The sequence below is a fragment of the Moschus berezovskii genome, chromosome 20, assembly GCF_049115385.1.
Source record: "Moschus berezovskii isolate FMDL1 chromosome 20, NW_MosBer_1.0, whole genome shotgun sequence".
NCBI lineage: Eukaryota > Metazoa > Chordata > Mammalia > Artiodactyla > Moschidae > Moschus > Moschus berezovskii.
The window spans coordinates 41,510,473-41,531,056 of record NC_142479.1 but is presented as its reverse complement, the minus strand read 5'-3'; the positions used below and the strand labels follow the sequence as shown (position 1 = coordinate 41,531,056).

Below are 20,584 nucleotides of genomic sequence, written 5' to 3'. Positions count from 1 at the left end.
CACTATTATAGTCTCAATTTTAAAACAAAAAAAATCATAAAAACATGATCTATAAAAGAAAATACTGATAAACTGGACTGCATCAAAATTTAAAACTTTTGCTATTCAAAAGGCACCATTAAGAAAATGAAAAGACAGGCCACAGACTGCAAGAAAATATTTATTAATCATATACCTGATAAAGTACTTATATCAAAACATATATTATATCTACATATGTGGCTATAAAGACCTCTAACAAATTATACAAAAATTATCCAATTTTTAAATGAAGTAAACAATTGGATAGACTCTTCACCTAGAGAAAACATATAAATGGCAAATAAGCACATAAAAGGTAACCAAAATCTTTAATTAATTAAGGAAATACAAATTAAAACCACATTAAGATACCACTCTACAGTCACTAGGATATAAAGCAAGGGCTGGTTGCTCAGTTGTATCCATCTCTTTGCAACCCCAGGACTATAACCTTTCAGGCTCCTCTGTCCATGGAATTCTCCATGCAAAAATACCGGAATAGGTAGCCATTCCCTTCTCCAAGGGATCTTCCCAACTCAGGGATCAAATCCGGGTTTCCCACATTGCAGGCAGATTCTTTACTCGCTAGGATGGCTTTTACAAAAAAGGACAATACAAATGTAGGTGAGAATGTAAAAAAACTGGAAGCCTCATCTTATTGGTGGAAATGTAAAACGGCACAGCCACTGTCAGAAAGTGTTTGGCAATTTCTTAAGAAGTTAGCCATATACAATCTAGCAACTCAACTCCTAGTTATCTACCCAAGAGAAATAAAAACAAATGCCCACATGATGACTTGTATGGAATATTATCAACAGCACTTTGCATAACAGCCAAAACTAGAAACAATTCAAATATCCATCAATTTGAGTGGATAAACAAAATGTGGCGCTATATCATAGACTACTACTTAGCAACAAAAATGGATAAACTGTTGATATATGCAACAGCATGGAGGAACTCAAAAAGCATACTAAGGAAAAGAAGCCAGACATGAAAGACTACACACTAGAGGATTCCATTTGTATGAAGTTTCTAGAAAAGGCAAAACTATAGAGACAAAAAGCGTATCAGGTTTTGCCTAGGAGTTCTGATCTGGATGCTACCTGAACTGTTTTATTACGTACACACACAAACACAAATACAGACACACGAGGTCCCTCATTCCTATTGGATCTACTAAGAAGTAAACTGCATGTGTACACACACACACACACACACACGAGAAAGAACCAGCAGCTAAAAGAGAATCCTCCCCCACAAAGCCCAGATTTATACATCTGGAAATTAAAAAAAAGAAAACCACACTTAAGATAAATTGAGAGCTGAAATAGAAATAGAAACTTTAAAATAACAATCGTACAAGGGTACTATAATGCATATCAACCCCTGGGATTCAGCCAAAGTAGTAACCAAAGAAAATTTTATAACCATAAATAACATGCAAGATCATAAGAAAGAATGAAAATAAATGAAGTAAGCTTTCAGTTCAAGATGCTAGATACACATGAATAAAATAAACCTAAAGAACTAAAAGAATGAAGAAGATTAAAAGCAGAAAATAATAAAATAGAAGAAAACTTATTTGGTAAATCTAAATTAAAAAGAGCAAACACAAAGACAAAACTTTGGCAAATATGATTTAAAATAAAAAGAACAAAATCAAAATACATTAAAAAATAAAAAGGAATAGATGACTACACAAGAGTTTTTTTTTTAACTATAAAAAGATATGCACAAAAAATGTCCAAAAAATCTATAAAAACTCACATGGAATGGGCAATCTTCTAGGAAAATATAAATCTTCCAACTGGGAAAAAAGAAAAGTAGAAACTGCATCCTGTCAATGGTAGTGATTACAAGAAACAGTGCACATGAAAAACTCATAGAACAAAAGAAGTCAATTGTATTGTAAAGTTTAAAATTTTTTAAAAATAGTAGCAAAAAAGCTCATAACTATCACCTAGAAAGTGAATTTTGCTATATATAAAGTATACTTCAATATCTCTAACCATTAAAAAAAGAAGATTCTAATTTTAGAAGAATGTTAATATAATTTGTTTAAAGAGTGTAAATTTCATTGGTGGTATGAAAATTATCTATGATATAATTTTTTAAGTAGATTGTAAAACAAATATGTGCCATATATGTGTACATACTATAATCAAACGTATATGTCTATAACTTATCTTACCTCTGCATAATGAGATTACAGACATTTTTTTCTCTTTGCTTATCCATATTTTTACCAAAAGAAATACATATTATTTTCTAATAAATAATATTTTTTTCAATGTTGGGTGGATGAGCACTGACTTAATGGTAGGGACTCAGTATAGAATCTTCTCTCACCTTGGCCTTGCTGCCCAAGACCAGACTCCAAGGGTGAGCCTTGGCAGTGACCCAAGGTAGTGAAGGAGGTGGGGGTTCCTATGGTAACAAAGAAGGAAAACGTGGTTAGGACCCTAAAAGCAATGCTCGCTGAGGCTGTGATCATTGGGTTACCACAGGCATGTGTGAGAGTTTGCCAAATCAAATATAGCTCCTAGGAACTTACTTTGAGGCCCCACCAGGCACTGTCAAAGATTACCTTCCCAGCACACTAGAAAGCATTCTCTGCCGGCAGATTGGTCCCTGTCACATTATTTATAGGAGATTGGTTCACATACTCAAAATGATATGAATACTTCTAATTATATCCAAACATGACAAATGTCAGAACAAATTATTCTGAGGGTTCATGCTGCCAAATGTCTTGCCCTAACAAAGAGGAGCAAGCTGCAGGATCAGCACACCAGCTCCTATATAAGCACGATGAGCTCTCCTGCTACATCTCCACTGAGGACCCAGAGGTAAGTGAATGGGGGCCTTGGGACCTGCAGGGCTCCAGGGGACAGAAACAGCTTATTCCACGGCCCATCTCTTAGCAAGAAAGTGTTCCTCCCTGCTCTGACTTATTTTCCTAAAGCCACAGCAGGTTTTAATTCTGTAACTATCTTACTGGAATTTATTTAATTCTGCAATTTAGACCAGGCAAGTTTTAATTGTGTAACTATCTTACTGGAATTTCAGAGCTTCACTAAAAAGAAACTCATTGCTTTACAGTTTTAGATGCTCCTGAACCTGCATCTTCATCTGGAATCCAGAGGTAAGACTCCACTTTATTCATTTATTGATGACAGAAGGGATGTAGCCTAACAAAGCTGGGGACAGCTCTTCATTGTACACCATTTCCTTATATTTTGCAGTTATGTAAATATGTTGTGCTTCCAAATGTCTGCTTATAAATGCTGGGAAATCACTTCTTCCAAATGTCTTATTCTCAGAGACCACCCTCATCTGAGTTCCACAATTAAAGGACCAATTGGGAAAGAATGAATCTTGACAGTGAGTTCTCAGCTGCACTTAACAACTGTCCGGGGCAATGGACTACTCCATGCCAACCTCCTTCTACTGACAAGCATTGAATACTTGGGTGTTTTACCAGGATTTTTTAAATACCTGTAAAAAATTCTTAATCTAAAACATGTAAACAGAAATGAACATCTTCTTAAAACCATAATATTTTAGCTACTTTTTCATGATTCACTGTAGTTTTTAGAAAGATTTGTTAGTTTGTTTTTTAAAAAATCACAAGAATTACACCACAGAGTGCTATCTATCACACTTTAAAATAGAAGGAGAGATTCTGGTCCTTCCCCCAAGTAATTCACTGCCTGAGAGTAAAGAAAAGACCCAATCAAAGTAATGAGCCAATGCTGAGACACATATCTATCAACAGAGGACAATGGCTCGTATGCATGTGATAAACTCTTACATTTTTGTCTTTTGTTTTTCTGGATGAAGAGAAAAGAAGCCTGTGGAATTTATGCATGATGAAACACCTTCATGCTGAAGCTCTCATTCCCCTGTGCTTAGATCTGTTAACTGACAGTTCAAATCCTTCATGCCAAAAGGAGAATGTTAAAAGAGATTCTGAAATTAAGGCAATGCTAAGTCTCCTGGTAACAAGCCAAATGATATATTAAAAAAAAACCCTAGAGTGATAACGATTTCTTATGAGGTTAATGACCCACCAAGAGATGTTTAACACAAAGTGGATGTTAAAAAGAATTATTTGGCTTACAAGAGAAAGAAAAAAGGGGGGGGCATCTAAAAGGCAAAAATGTTTTGGGTAGCTTGGAAGATATCAACTTTCATTTGCACAAGACAAACTTTCCCTCCTAACTCTGTGATCATCCCAGCAAATGGCAGATGCAAACATTATGCATCTGAGGATTAAAGAATGACAGTTGCTATAAAACAATCCATCAACAACAGTCTTAGCTATAGATATTATTAGAGTTTAGAGATTAAAACAAGCAAGGATTCCATTCTCACTCAGCTGTAGGTGCCCTAGCCCTGAGGATCAAGACATGCCATCTGGGAAGGAAATTTTCAAAGCCCTAAAAATGAAGCCTCAAATTGCAGTCTCATTCCAAACCAGCTCTGTGCTAGTGTTATTAATATTTAATAGAACGCTGGTCAACACAGGTTGGAAGAACAATTACAGTCCAGGCTGGGGATGGAACCTCAATAGATCTCTCATTTCAAATTTTTTTCTCACATGTATATAACTTCTGATTTCTCTTTTTCCTCTCTCCCATTCTTTCCCCAAGGCAGAATTCTCTCTAAATAAATCGCAACCATGAGTGCGAGTTCAGACGCTGAGATGGCTGTTTTTGGCGAAGCCGCTCCCTACCTTCGAAAATCAGAAAAGGAGCGGATTGAAGCCCAAAATAAGCCCTTTGATGCTAAAACATCAGTCTTTGTGGCAGAGCCCAAGGAATCATATGTGAAGAGCATCATACAAAGCAAGGAAGGGGGGAAAGTAACTGTAAAGACAGAACGTGGAGCAGTAAGTAAAAACATAAGGAGAAAATCCTTCCCGTTTTATTTCTCCATCTCCTCACTTCAAGTTGAAGCCTTCCTTGTTCACAATTTCCAAGTCTATTGCCAATCCAGACACCCTTCCAGTCCATTAACAGACATCAGATTTGGAAGGTAAAAGAAATTCTCACTTCTCCCTTTCCCAACCATCAAAAGAACTTTAAGCCACTAGTTGGCCTCCAGCATCTCCCTTCAATTACTCACTTCCCAGTCTAAATCTCCAAACCTGGGAGAAATAAAAACTAGTTTTTATCAAAAGAATTATTATATACTTAGGTAAATAATGTATTAATCTTCCCATTCAGTTCAGTTCAGTTCAGTCGGTCAGTCATGTCCGACTCTTTGCAACCCCATGAATCACAGCACGCCAGGCCTCCCTGTCCATCACCAACTCCCGGAGTTCACTCAGACTCACCGCCATCGAGTCAGTGATGCCATCCAGTCATTTCATTCTCTGTCGTCCCCTTCTCCTCCTGCCCCCAATCCTTCCCAGCATCAGAGTCTTTTCCAGTGACTCAACTCTTCGCATGAGGTGGCCAGAGTACTGGAGTTTCAACTTTAGCATCAGTCCTTCCAATGAACACCCAGGACTGATCTTTAGAATGGACTGGTTGGATCTCCTTGCAGTCCAAGGGACTCTTCCTCCCAAATTGAAGTTTCTTATAATAAATGGCAAGGAGAAGTAAAAAATTAAACCCATTGAAGGAAAATGATATAAACTGATAAAATAAACCTGGGACGTGAAAATGTGGGAGGAAAAAAGTATATTTTAAAGAGTAGGACGTATTCTAGCTCATCACAGGAAACAGATTTATTTTTTTTTACCATCAAACTCTAAGATGAATACATTTTTGTGCTTTTATTTAAAGGACACTGAATAATATAATGGAAAGTGCCCACAATCGTAGTCTTATAACCAAAGCAGATACACATGAATCCTACCTCCAACCATTAATACAAACTTGACTCTCTTTACTTGCCAGACTCTCACTGTCAGAGAAGACCAAGTCTTCCCCATGAACCCTCCCAAATATGACAAGATTGAGGACATGGCCATGATGACCCACCTGCACGAGCCGGGAGTGCTGTACAACCTCAAAGAGCGTTATGCAGCCTGGATGATCTACGTGAGCACCCTTCAACCTCCTTTATTTCATCTATCTCTCCAAGTAGAATCAAATCCCACATGTTGAATGTTCTGATTTTCTCAGACCTACTCAGGCCTCTTCTGCGTCACCGTCAACCCCTACAAGTGGCTGCCGGTGTACAACCCCGAGGTGGTGGCGGCCTACAGGGGCAAAAAGCGCCAGGAGGCCCCGCCTCACATTTTCTCCATCTCCGACAACGCCTATCAGTTCATGCTGACTGGTGAGTGAGCAATGCATCTATTTACAGAAATGTAGAAACAGAATCTTGAATGAACAAACAGACTTTGGGCTTTGATTACAATAATACATTGCAGCCACACAGGGATTCACTGTTTTCAAGAAACTTTCAGTGCTGCAACATCACATAATCTTCCCCACAGCCACTCTACAGATGAGTAAAATGAAGCTAGTCACTGAGTTCACTGACCTGCCCAAGCTAACCCAGCTAGTAACTGGAAGCCTAGTTGAAACAATTAGCAGACCTACCTATATGTTGCTTTTCCATATTTTTTACTTTCTGATTTGGAGAGGGAAAAAAGTTCATATATATTTTTTAGTATATTCACAACCACAGCAATCAAGGAAAATACCAGCCATAGCTGGAAAGCGTTGTGAATTCCTTTATCTTTAACAGATACAGCTAACACTGCCAGCGTTTGAGATAGAACACGAGGAAAGAAAGAACTTCCCTCCCAAAGATTTTGAAGCATTTTCCTATCAGAATGGAAGAAAACAGAAATCCATCTTTCTTTGAAAACATTTTTTTAAAATTTATATCAAAGTCTGTTGCTCCTGTCTTATCAAAACATAAACAAACAGCTTTGATACAAATTGCAGGCCCAAATATAGCAGTGAAACCTTTTATCAGCATACACCAAATGTATTGCCTTTGGAAATATTCTAAATTCCTGAGTTTCTTGTTGTTCCATGAGATATTAGAAACTGGAGAAGATTTTGTTCCATTTTGGTTTCTTTGTCTGTTTTGTTGCGCTGTTTTTAAACTGTCTTTTAAAGGAGAAGAGAAAGGGATAAAATACGAATCTTGCATTACAAACTGGCCAGCAATTCTATAAGGATTTCATGCGAGTAAACTGTTCTTTGGTTGTCAACAGAACCTAGCTACCTTCCAGAAATTATCCAAATTCAGGCTCATTCCAGAGGTTTTAACATGCAGCAGTTGCATTTACACTGGTAGGTATACTACCACCTCTACCAAGGTCCCCGCTCCCCCAGGTTTTGGGGCTACTCCAAATTCAAGATTACTTATCTCCAAACATGATTTTTATACAAAACCATGCCAAACTGTAGCATCTGACCAGGTTAGAGACTAAAATATTGTTTTCTTATCTATGTTCCCACTTTGTGACATCATCTTTCATGATTTTTCTTCTATTGGAAAAATAAATCAATCTGAATATGTTTCAAAATCTGTCTCTACTTCCCTAAACAGAGATTTAAATTTCTCTGAAGTCTATATGCACATCTAAGTCGTATCCATCTTGTATATATTTTTCTGAATAGGTTTTTTTAGATTTGAGAATGCTCTAGAATCTATCAGTACAGAATTAAAAATTTAAAAAATCAGAAAACTGGTATAAATCCAACATATCAGTCATACAGAGTGACAGTTTTTGCATTACTTAGAAATGTGTATAAAAGAGAGAAATAAAAGGAAATGAACGGCGACAGTTATTAATACAATTCCAGATCTCTTCCTTTTTTAGTATTACCAGCAGTCAAGTTAATATCAAGAACTGGGAGGAGGCCAGACAGCAGAAAAATATATAAACCAGAAGTCAAGAAGACCAAAATATCTTAACAAGTGATGTAACTATCAGAAAAATCACTTATTCCTCCCTGGGTTACTTTCTTTATCTGTTAAATGAAATTTCAGAATTCTGATTCTTACTGAAATAGCTACAGATGAAAGTATGTGATGCCTGTAATTTTTTTTTAAATAACTGAGCTTGGGATGGGAATATAGATTATATAAAATTGGCCATATAGTAACTATTGAAACGCTGTATACATAGGTACACAGGAGCTTTTAACAGTATTGTCTCTACCTTTGTATAGGTCTGAAATTGCCCATAAGTTTTTAAATTAATAAAATACCAGAATAAACAGATGATTCTTTGCCTCTCATTTTCACAAATTTTACTCCAAGAGGCAAGTACTGTCTGGGAGCTACACACAAAGCCAAAATCACAGTCAATATCTTCAAAATGTTAAAAAGAATAAACTGTATTTAATCTGAACAGAGTCAATAATCTTCATAGTTAATGTGCACTATTTTTAAAAACGATGGTCTTGATTTCTCTTTCACAGATCGTGAGAACCAGTCCATCCTGATCACGTATGTGATTTTTCCTTCTTCTCTGATTGGTGGTGATTGTCTTAGATGTTGACAATGTGAGCTGTAGTTCTGATCTCTTCTCTGGTTTTTATTTGATAGCGGAGAATCTGGGGCAGGAAAGACTGTGAACACAAAGCGTGTCATCCAGTACTTTGCAACAATTGCAGTCACTGGGGAGAAGAAGAAGGAGGAACCTGGCAAAATGCAGGTGGGTCTGATGGGCATGTGAGAACCATGATGGGCAGGGCAGTCAGGAAGCCACGGGCTTCCCTGTGTTTCTGCTCTTGTGTTTCTCTGCAGGGGACTCTCGAGGATCAGATCATCAGTGCCAATCCCCTGCTGGAGGCCTTTGGCAATGCCAAGACCGTGAGGAATGACAACTCCTCTCGCTTTGTGAGTCTCTGGGTCACAGAAGGGCTTTCTCAGGCCTTCAATGCCCACAAAGGCATGTCTCAGTCGTAATTTCAGTCTCTTCTTATTCATGTGCTTTTTTGTATGTAACATCATCTTTTTCTCTTGCAAGGGTAAATTCATCAGGATCCACTTCGGGACCACAGGGAAACTGGCTTCTGCTGATATTGAAACATGTGAGTAAGACAACCATTGAAACTCAAACAGATAGACCAGGGATGTCATTTGCAGGGATATTTTCAACACATGGTGAGCACTGAGCTGGCAGCCAGTGCTGATAATGAGCTAATGCCATAATTCTCCACAATCTCTGTGTGCTCTGCTTACCTCAGTTTCAGACTGATGGCTCTTTTTTTTTGTTTTGCAGAAGGATTCACATTTATTGCTTCAAATAGAGTGTCTAACATTTGCTAAACATGCATTTCACACTAACTGGTCACATTTCCACAGGTAGTCAAATTCTCAGAAAAGGGCCCATCCCTTGGCAGATGGCAGGGTGAGAGGTAGCAGAGGGCCAGGGGAGCAGAGCCTGCCAACTATCACTTGGTCGTGCAGGACTGATGGAGCCAGGCTGGCAAGCATTCTGTGATTTGCTCTTGATCTGAGCTTTGGTAGATGTTTCCAAGGTAATCCCTCACCAAAGAATCTAAGGGGAGCAGAAGAAGGAGGGGATATTAAAGATCAATTATAAGACAAAGGTCACAAGTTATCCATATGAAAAGCTAATTTGTTACTAGAGCATGCATACTTCACTCTTTACTTTTAAATGCTGAGAACCTTGGGTAATTGCCATATGTATTTGGAATTCTTACATGCAGTACCAACAGGATCAGTCATCAAGTTGAAATCTCAATGAAGCCTATTGTAATATCCCCAATTTTAGCCAAAGACATTGTGGTTCATTTACTATCTCAGGAACATTGATATTTTTTCTAATTCGATGTCTATTTCCCCCTCTTTCCAGATCTTCTAGAAAAGTCTAGAGTTACTTTCCAGTTGAAGGCAGAAAGAAGCTACCATATTTTTTATCAGATCACTTCCAATAAGAAGCCAGATCTGATTGGTAAGAATGAACCTAAATTCACAGACAAAGGTTAATATTTTTGTTAACTACTTTTAATGTGAAACATACATCCTAAACTCTATGTACCCAGAAATGCTCCTGATCACCACCAACCCATATGATTACGCCTTTGTCAGTCAAGGGGAGATCACAGTCCCTAGCATTGATGACCAAGAAGAGCTGATGGCCACTGATGTAAGACATACACTCACTTTTTAAAAAATCTATTATGCATGGGAATGATAATAACAACCATACTGTAAGTGTGGTTCCCTTAGAATATAGTGCAAATTCACCAAAATATGTTAATATCTTCTGCCCTAACCTTTGTCCTTTCATTTCTCCTGACAGAGCGCCATAGACATCCTGGGCTTTACTCCTGAGGAGAAAGTGTCCATCTACAAGCTCACAGGGGCAGTAATGCATTATGGGAACATGAAATTCAAGCAAAAGCAGCGTGAGGAGCAAGCAGAGCCAGATGGCACTGAAGGTACCAAATGAACCCCCAACTGGCTTTAAGACAGAAAATACGACAAGAAAAAATAAAAAGCTCTTCTAAACCCACATCTCCTTTGCAACTAAATTTTTGAAGGGCATGCACACATTACACATATTGCACTCCGTCCTCACCCCCTTTCCTCTTAGCATCTCCATATCTCCGTCATTTCTATACACACCAAAAAATTAAAATGAACCCTAATAGCCACTTATAAGTATGTATTTAAAAAGCACAGATCAGAGAGAGAATAAGACAGAACCATATGCTTACTTTGCCTTAGAATTGACAAGAAGGTATACAGGATAACGTGGCATATCAGTGTGTTTCAGCACTAACTGGGTAAACCTAGCAGGGGGATACAGTGTCTGCCCAAACACAGAGCTGGGGGTGGAGGATATCCCTAGACATTTGAGTGCGCATGCGTGTGTGTGTGTGTGCGTGTGCGTTGCCTACATGTAAACCTGCAGACAATCTAGGCATCACGTAAGATAAAAAGAAACTGAGAAAGAAAAATCATATACTCTATGGAAGGAATACGGAAATTACAGAAACCACCATGGAAGCTACAGTTTTCTGCTCCTTTGAAGCCTTTCCTGACCATCCCAGTCCAACATTCTCTCTCCCTCATTCACATCATAGTCATTGGCAACATTTCAGAAGGGGACGAGGTAGAAATCATGCATTGAAATTTAGTTCCCACATTTTCAGATAAAGAAACTGGTCATTGATGGTAAGTTGGGAAGAGCAAAATTGAGATAAGGTGTATTCATGTCACCTTTCAACCATACCTAAGAGCAGGGACTCTGGCTTTTGTCTTACGTAAAGTATTTCTATAAACATTGGACTTACGTTTGATTTTGCTAAATGACTCAAAAGCTGCTTGCAACAAATCACCGAAGGCCAGTGTAACTGATTGATCATTTATTAGCAAGTACATGCTCTAATGTACAGAAAGCCTTGCCTGACCTTCTACAGAATTAAAGTTTTTTATTTAAATAATAATGAAAATGGATTGGATGAAAATGGAAAGACTATCTTAAAGAAATATCTGCCATTAAACAACATTTCTTGAATTGTGTCTCTGCAGTGGCTGACAAGGCTGCCTATCTCCAGAGTCTTAACTCTGCTGACCTGCTCAAAGCTCTCTGCTACCCCAGGGTCAAGGTTGGCAATGAATATGTCACCAAAGGCCAGACGGTGCAGCAGGTAAGTACACAACCTGAATGAGTCACACACTTCCCAGGCCTTTAATAGTGCCAACAAACATTACTCTGTCCATGAAGGTGTACAATGCAGTGGGTGCTCTTGCCAAAGCCGTCTATGAGAAGATGTTCCTGTGGATGGTCACCCGCATCAACCAGCAGCTGGACACCAAGCAGCCCAGGCAGTACTTCATCGGGGTCTTGGACATCGCTGGCTTTGAGATCTTTGATGTGAGTTATCTTCAGATTAATAAAAAGTAGGTTTTGATATATTGGGTATTCTCCAGTGGCTCAGCGATAAAGAATTCACCTGAAATGCAGGAGATATGGGTTCAATCCATGGGTCAGGAAGATCCCCTGGAGGAGGGCATGGCAACCCACTCCAGTATTCCTGCTTCGAAAATCCCACGCACAGAGGAACCTGGCAGGTTATGGTCTATGAGGTCACAAAGAGCTGGACATGAGTGAAGTGACTGAGCAGCAGCAGCATGCTAGGTATTATTCATTTACATTTGTAGTGTCTACATTGCTTTCTCCAACATGGTACCTAGGACAAAATATCTAGGAGGTAACAGGATAATAGTAATAGTAATAATAATGGCCAAACTTGATCGAGAAGTCTGTATTTCTAGCACTCCACTAAGTACTTCAAATTGTTACTTCATTTAATCTTCACTGGCTCAGATGGTAAAGCGTCTGTCTACAATGTGGGAGACCCGGGTTCGAGCCCTGGGTTGGGAAGATCCCCTGGAGAAGGAAATAGCAATCCACTCCAGTACTATTGCCTGGAAAATCCCATGGACCAAGGAGCCTGGTAGGCTACAGTCTATGGGGTTGCAAAGAGTCAGACACGACTGAGCAACTTCACTTTAATCTTCACAATAACCCAAGAAGGAGTTGCATGTTGTTGAAAGTCACTTAGTCATGTCCGACTCTTTGCGACCCCATGGACTGTAGCCTACCAGGCTCCTTGGTCCATGGCAAGAGTACTGGAGTGGGTTGCTATTTCCTTCTCCAGGGGATCTTTCAGACCCAGGGATAGAACCCGGGTCTCCCGCATTGTAGGCAGACGCTTTACCGTCTGAGCTACCAGGAAAGCCCAATGTGGAGGAACAGATGCAAAAATATCAGCACACTTGCTAAATATCCTCCAGCCATGTAAGGCAAAGCCAAGATAGGAACCTGGATCTGTAGTGTTTGGTCCATACACAGGCTCCTTCCTTCCCATGGAGGAAAAGGGAGCTAAAAGGAGAAGCAGAGTGACCGTTCATAGTCTTTCCTCTTCCAGGTTACTCTGACACCCACCATTTCCTCTCTGGGTCACTAGCTTCATCATCTATAAAAATGAAGGTGTCTATAAAGTAATGAAGATTACTATAAAGACTTCATCAGATCTTCAATGCTAGACCACACGAGGTCCGAACTTTCACAGATCTGACAATAAGAATTTACCAAATGTTTGATATGAAGAGAAATTAACCTATTAATTTAACTTTGTACGTCAACTAAAAGTCTTAAAGAAAAGCTTTCCTTAATAAAGTGACAGCCAAAAGTGAAAATGTGAACTTCACCTGGAATTAGAGAGTGGGGGTGGTAAAACGGTGAGGCTTAGCAATAAATTACTTTCACCCTTAAATCTGAACCCATTACTCACTGGATTGTACTTTTGTTGTACTTTTAATGCACATTATTGCCCAGGCAATCTTAGAAGGGGAAGGAGGTCGATTCTACCAGAACTCTTGCTGTGTGGCTGACAGCTTTAAACAATGCCCAGAAATCACAAAAAGGGTTCATGTCAAAAATGATCCTTTCTTTCCTGGGGTTTCTGAATAAACAATAATCAGTTCAAATTTTATTTCATTACTGTATTCCACATATTTTCAATAAAAGATTTTTCAGTAATGAATTCTACCGCTTTAAAAATCCATTTAATGTTGGAAATCTGCTTTTGTGCAGTTCAACAGCCTGGAGCAGCTGTGCATCAACTTCACCAATGAGAAACTGCAACAGTTTTTCAACCACCACATGTTCGTGCTGGAGCAGGAGGAGTACAAGAAGGAAGGCATCGAGTGGGAGTTCATCGACTTCGGGATGGACCTGGCCGCCTGCATCGAGCTCATCGAGAAGGTCTGTTTGACTTCTAAAGGAAATCTGAACTGTAAGGATAACTTTCCCAAGTGTCTTAAGCAACTTCAGACAGTATGACAGTAATCTTAAATAGACTTATATCAGAACAAGTTAGAGAATTACTTTAGAAATTATTTCCTCTTTTCAGCTTTTACATAAGGACCAGAGAGTTTAGTTTCATTTTGTCCTCAGCAGTTTTGTTCTAACACTGACTCAAATCCAGTTTGAAAGCAGCACCTCAACTGAGATGATCTACTTCACCAGAGAAACTACCTCATTTGTTTTAAATTATGATCCAAGACGTCAGAAATAGAAATAACTATTTTCTAAGTCAAAATTAATGCAGAGGTAACACAGCTAGAGCTTATATGAAAGATAATCTGTTTGGAAGTCAAGAAGTCAAAATGCCTATGCTTGTTCATAATCTATCATTAAGGAGATTAAGTACACAAAATGTCCTATATAAAGTTTGGGTTATTTATACTATTGCATATAAAGTAAACATCATTCTAAGTCACTAAGTCCTTTTCCTAGAAAAATAAAACTTTGACAATACGCTAATTCACCAAGTAGGTGAGTTAATGTGATAAATACAGACATTTTAATGTCACCTCCACATGCTGTGCTGACACCTGGAGTTTGTATCTAGCTATTCTTTTACTTAAAAATAATGCTATGGATCAAATGTGAGAAGGAATGGTGGAAAGTCATTCTAGTGATAACAAAAGGACTTTGAGCTTGATCCTGGTTTACTTTACAAGTATATTTAATTAGGAGTGCTCATAATTCAATCAGATGACAGCCACTATACCTTTTGAGACAAGATAGACTGACAGCAACATCTGCTTTTCTGAATTCAGCCACTGGGCATCTTCTCCATCCTAGAAGAGGAGTGCATGTTCCCCAAGGCCACAGATACCTCCTTCAAGAACAAGCTGTATGACCAGCACCTGGGCAAGTCTGCCAACTTCCAGAAGCCCAAGGTGGTCAAGGGCAGAGCCGAGGCCCACTTCTCCCTGATCCACTATGCGGGCACCGTGGACTACAACATTGCCGGCTGGCTGGACAAGAACAAGGACCCCCTGAACGACACAGTGGTTGGGCTGTACCAGAAGTCCTCAATGAAGACTCTGGCCAGCCTCTTTTCCACATATGCTAGTGCTGAAGCTGGTACTTTCTGTGCCCCTGATTTAAATTAACCTATCCCCACAGAAAGTTTACATACCATTCCAGCCTCTGGGATACGTTCATTAATGGGTTTTCTTTTTATCTTAGACAGCGGCGCAAAGAAAGGTGCTAAGAAGAAGGGCTCTTCTTTCCAGACCGTGTCAGCCCTTTTCAGGGTAAAGTACAAATTTAATTCAAAAAACCTATTCGGCCTCTGTGACTTATCATAATTATAGGATTTAGAACAAATTAGGAGGGAATGGAATGTTAACAGGAATTACTTCAAATATTTCCTCTTGTTCAGGGTACAGCAAAAGCAATACTTCGGTATGGCCGAATGTTTTACCCACTACTCCTTATTATGCTCATCTCATGTATTCAGGAATTCCAAAAATGCCTTTAGAAGTTTTCTGGTTCTATAATAAGGCTGATTTTTGAGAAAGCACAGCTGAACTTCAAAGGTCTCCCTGCAGAAAGCCGTATCTTTATTCCACTAATATTGCCCTTTGAGGACGTTCCTGAGTCCCTCTTGGAGAATAAGCCTGAGACACATTCTTTAGGGCATCCTTACACCAAAATGCATCTTTGTCTTTTGAGGTGGATTTAATTTTTTGTGATAGCTGAAAATTACCTAAAGCCAAACCTAGTGATTTAAATGGATGATTAAGATAGAAAAATACCTGTAAAGAATTAAATAACAGTAATAATAACATTACTACAAATAATGTGATTCGCTTGGATGGCTTAAAAACTGGCTCTTCTAAAAGGGGACATATGGAGCATCTGATCTAATGGCTGCTTTGTCAGGATTTCTATGAACTTCTATAGCTAAGTCTCATTCCTTTTAAAACCAAAATGCAGATACAACATATAACCTAAACAACAAAACAGCCCTGTTCTTTTCTCACTACCAATTTGTACTATCTCACCAAACAAACTCTTACACATATTTTCAGGATTAGAAACTCACATTACTTATTTTATATTCTAATAGTTAACTGAGATATAAAAAATAAAGCAACTCTGCCTTCTCAAAGAATATACCTAAGAAATACTGAAAAATAGCTACATGCTGGTTTTCTACAGTTGAGCAGATCACCACTGTCTATCATAATCAGTTATTCTGTTTCTGGAATAACTGCCCCATAAAGGTTTCGGGTTCCAGGGAATAATAAACTCAAGAAAGGAATGCCAAGTGCTGGGACAGTGACTGACATAGGTTACCACTGTAAACTAGTACTGTGAAAATTATTAGCACTGAGAGAGGCAACAGAGACTTTAGAGGTAATCTCAACCATTTTCTGATGAGACCCAGAGACAAAAAAGGGATTTTAAGCAGCTCGTTAGTGACAAAGCAAGACGGTAGTCTTTTATTTTCTGATTCTCGCTCAAGAACACTTCATGTGCCTCAATGCTACTTGAATTGGCACTTAGGACAGATCCTAAGTGTCATAAATGAATACCAGAGAGAGCTGGATTTCTCCCTAGCACTCTGGCCTTTCAGTTATTTGGCAGGCTACAACTCTTGAGACCCTTAAAACACAGAGCAACTGAAGCCTCATAGACTTAATAGTTAAGAGAGTGCCTAGGTTCATTTCATATAATTGCCAAAAAAAGCAACCTGAAATAGAACTTTCTCATTAAGTCCCTTCTCCCTGGTTTTCTAGGAAAATTTAAATAAATTGATGACCAATCTGAGGAGCACACACCCCCACTTCGTACGGTGTATCATTCCCAATGAAACCAAAACTCCCGGTAAGATCTAAGAGCATGAAATAATCAAACAGGCGCAAATGTGACAGTTGAACTGCCCAGCAGTACGCACTCTGATCTCTTTCTAGGGGCCATGGAGCATGAGCTGGTCCTGCACCAGCTGAGGTGTAACGGGGTGCTGGAGGGCATTCGCATCTGCAGGAAGGGCTTCCCCAGCAGAATCCTCTATGGGGACTTTAAACAAAGGCTAGTCACTCTTTGTGGTATTTCACTAAATGCTGTGCTTGTTTCATCATTTTTACTGTTGTCCTCTGTTCGTTGTGTTCTATGTACCCTGTTTAGTGGATATTATGAAGTAAGTGAAATAACAGAGTCTTGTGGTGGTAGAACAGAATACAGGCTAGAGGAGGTGGCATTTCTTACAAATAGGAAGGATGCATGGCATCACCGACTCGATGGACATGAGTTTGAGTGAACTCCGGGAGTTGGTGATGGACAGGGAGGCCTCGCATGCTGCGGTTCATGGGATCACAAAGAGTCAGACACGACTGAGCGACTGAACTGAACCTACATTGAGCTTATGATTTATCATGTATTCCTTGAAGCCTCTCCTTTTATTTAATCGCCCCTGAATTATCTGCTCTGTGAACTTTAGAGACATTCTAAAGTCTCTACAAGTTTTTCCAAGCTCATGGGAAAATCATAGTGGATTCACCAATAAGGACAACTGGATTTTCTACTTTGCTTTCTCTTTTTACTGATGTTTCTTTTTGGTGTCATTTGATTTTCACACCTTCCTAATCATTCATTCTTTCTTCAATGGAACAGATACAAAGTTTTAAACGCAAGTGCTATTCCAGATGGACAGTTCATTGACAGCAAGAAGGCTTCTGAGAAACTTCTTGCTTCCATTGATATTGATCACACCCAGTACAAGTTTGGACACACAAAGGTACAGCCGCTATTTACTTAGAGCTGATCCAAGCACCGTCTGTCGTGTCTGGCTCTCCTGTAGTCTGGGGATGATCTGTGACTTTCCCTCTCTCCAGGTTTTCTTCAAAGCTGGCCTGCTGGGTCTTCTGGAAGAAATGAGAGATGAAAAGTTGGCCCAGATTATAACAAGAACTCAAGCTGTCTGTAGGGGATTCCTAATGAGGATAGAATATCAGAAAATGCTGCAAAGGAGGTAACAACTATGCAGAGTATCAGGACTGTAAGGTCCCTCAGGGACTATTACATCAGTCTTGCTCATTCATTAACTCTTCATTTTTCAGTTCATATGCACTTCTCACCCAGTTCAGAACCCCCTCCTACAACACATCAGACTATGCCCAAGCCCTCACATTTGGATTCCTATCAAATCTCTCTCCTCCCTCATTTTCTCCCTTCCTTTCCTCTCACACACAGCTGCAGGAATCATGTACAGGAAGCACTGTTCTCATCACGCCATGTCTCTGTTGCAGTTCCCCACGGTCTCCCCTGTCAAATCCAAGTTGCCTCTGTGTCTGTCAAGGCCCTCTCTATTCCCCACCTCATCTATCATCTCCAACTTCATTGTCTTTTCCAGCAAGCCTAAACAGTTTGCTTGTCTCCAATATTCTCATGTTTGCACAAGCCCTCTCCTCTGGGCCTAATTTATTCATTCACCAGTTCACAACTTCCATTTCCTCTTCCCCTAATTAACCTCATCCAACTCCACTGAACTAGCACTGCTGCATTCCCTGTCCTTACACACACGTTTTGCATTCAGTCTGCTCATGCACACTTATTTATTTCTGTATTATAAGTTTTTCCAAGTCTTTCCATGTGTCAACATTATGGTTTATGACTTCTTGGTTATGGTTCTTATAAATTGGACCTGCAGAAATAGAATTTCCATTTTAACAAGCTTGAAGAGGCAAACACACTGTTCAAAGGCAGTCAAACTTAGCAAGGCTACTGCTACCGTGTGCAGAAGGGATATCTTTTATTACTATTTTTAAAATGTTATTTAAATAAAACAAATTTTGGAGCTCAATATAAGCTAAACGCCCTAGACATTAACAATCCAGTTGAGAAGGTAAGAATGAAGCATTTGAAAGGATTTGAGAAAAGTCAGTATATCATGTGAAGAAGCTAACAAAAGAAGTTCACAGAGCAGATAATTCAGGGGCGATTAAATAAGAGGAGAGGCTTCAAGGAATACATGATAAATCATAAGCTCAATGTAGGTTCAGTTCAGTCGCTCAGTCGTGTCCGACTCTTTGCGATCCCATGAACCGCAGCATGCCAGGCGTCCCTTTCCATCACCAACTCCCAGAGTCCGCCCAAACCCATGTCCATTGAGTTGGTGATGCCATCCAACATCTCATCCTCTGTCGTCTCCTTCTCCTCCTGCCCTCAATCTTTCCCAGCATCAGGGTCTTGTCAAAGGAGTCAGCTCTTCTCATCAGGTGGCCAAAGTATTGGCGTTTCCACTTCAATATCAGTCTTCCAATGTGGAGCAATTCAAAAAGCAAGCCATGCCCTTTCACAGTTCTCATCAGTGTGCCCACAGCCAAGCTGCATAATCAGCTTACCACTGCCATCAGTTCAGTTCAGTTTAGTTCAGTCGCTCAGTGGTGTCCGACTCTCCACGACCCCATGAATCACAGCACGCCAGGCCTCCCTGTCCATCACCAACTCCCAGAGTTCACTCAAACTCATGTCCATCGAGTCGGTGATGCCATCCAGCCATCTCATTCTCTGTCGTCCTCTTCCCCTCCCGCCCCCAATCCTTCCCAGCATCAGAGTCTTTTCCAGTGAGTCAACTCGTCGCATGAGGTGGCCAAAGTATTGGAGTTTCAGCATCAGTCCCTCCAATGAACACCCAGGACTGATCTCCCCCACTCCCAAATCACTAACATTGTGATTTCTCAGATGTTCTTAAAATGGTACATGTTGCTCATATATACAAAGTATCCCTTCTCTAAAGTCAGCTTCTTTGCTAGTGTGACAGGGTCTTGGGAACACAGAATTGTTAAGTATGAGCAGTGCACACTGGCCAAGTGGTCATACTGAGGACCACTCTAAGTGGGAGTGGGTGGGAGTGTCTGTTTATGTCCCCTGCATATAAAATATACAGAATTTGGCATATCATTTATATGTGGGGTGCTCATTAAAAGGGGAGTTTATATGTTAAAAAAAAAAAGAAAAACAACAATAATGTTGTCTCTAATGGATCAACCTACACTGATCCTTTCCCATCATTTCAGAGAAGCCCTTTTCTGCATCCAGTATAATGTACGAGCCTTCATGAACGTCAAGCACTGGCCTTGGATGAAACTCTTTTTCAAGATCAAGCCTCTCCTCAAGAGTGCGGAGACAGAGAAGGAGATGGCCACAATGAAGGAAGAGTTCCAGAAAACCAAGGATGAACTGGCCAAATCAGAGGCCAAAAGGAAGGAACTGGAGGAAAAAATGGTGACTCTCTTGAAAGAGAAAAATGACCTACAGCTCCAGGTTCAATCTGTGAGTACCCTCTGTGCTGAATGCACCATGTCATTGACTTCAATTGCACCATTTTCTTGACTTCACAAACACTTTGGATTTACAAATGGCCTTTTCTTGAAAAAGAATATTTCCAATTGCTTTCTTCAGTATTTCACTTAACTTTCAACATTCCTATGAAGAAGGCACCAACTACTTCCAAATTGCAGAATGGGAAATTGAAGAATTTAACAATGTCACAAATTTAACCGCCATGAAAGAAGCAGTTCAAAGGCAAGCCCTCAAATCTCAGTCATTTGTCTGAGAAAATGACTGCTTTAACTGCTTCAACCCAGTCTTAAAAGGGAAGCCCTATTTTCTGAATACACATGTATAAGATTGCATTTAAACTCAAAAAAGACAGTCATTCTTATTTCTCTCTGTATCTCTTTTTACCAACCCCCAGGATTTAGCCCAGCAAATTGACTTGCAGTTATTTGA

At 39.6% G+C, this 20,584-nt stretch overlaps 1 protein-coding gene across 2 annotated transcripts in view; it reads left to right on the top strand.

The window, feature by feature from the left end:
* The first annotated feature begins 3,099 nt into the window (after positions 1–3,099).
* The window catches only part of LOC129543825 (myosin-8), a 29,387-nt gene continuing 11,902 nt past the window's right edge, over positions 3,100–20,584 (top strand). Inside the window, exons 1-21 of one of the 2 annotated variants that reach the window (XM_055407180.2) lie at positions 3,100–3,169; positions 4,680–4,918; positions 5,934–6,077; positions 6,162–6,318; positions 8,427–8,454; positions 8,554–8,662; positions 8,755–8,847; positions 8,978–9,041; positions 9,830–9,928; positions 10,020–10,123; positions 10,280–10,418; positions 11,515–11,633; positions 11,711–11,860; positions 13,586–13,756; positions 14,617–14,926; positions 15,032–15,099; positions 16,591–16,678; positions 16,765–16,882; positions 17,465–17,588; positions 17,686–17,822; positions 19,870–20,125. In XM_055407180.2, the coding sequence (XP_055263155.2) occupies positions 4,709–4,918; positions 5,934–6,077; positions 6,162–6,318; positions 8,427–8,454; positions 8,554–8,662; positions 8,755–8,847; positions 8,978–9,041; positions 9,830–9,928; positions 10,020–10,123; positions 10,280–10,418; positions 11,515–11,633; positions 11,711–11,860; positions 13,586–13,756; positions 14,617–14,926; positions 15,032–15,099; positions 16,591–16,678; positions 16,765–16,882; positions 17,465–17,588; positions 17,686–17,822; positions 19,870–20,125 (2,688 nt within the window). In that variant the 5' untranslated portion in view covers positions 3,100–3,169; positions 4,680–4,708. The remainder of the gene's footprint in view (positions 3,170–4,679; positions 4,919–5,933; positions 6,078–6,161; positions 6,319–8,426; positions 8,455–8,553; positions 8,663–8,754; positions 8,848–8,977; positions 9,042–9,829; positions 9,929–10,019; positions 10,124–10,279; positions 10,419–11,514; positions 11,634–11,710; positions 11,861–13,585; positions 13,757–14,616; positions 14,927–15,031; positions 15,100–16,590; positions 16,679–16,764; positions 16,883–17,464; positions 17,589–17,685; positions 17,823–19,869; positions 20,126–20,584) is intronic. The other variant, XM_055407171.2, reaches the window with a different exon arrangement.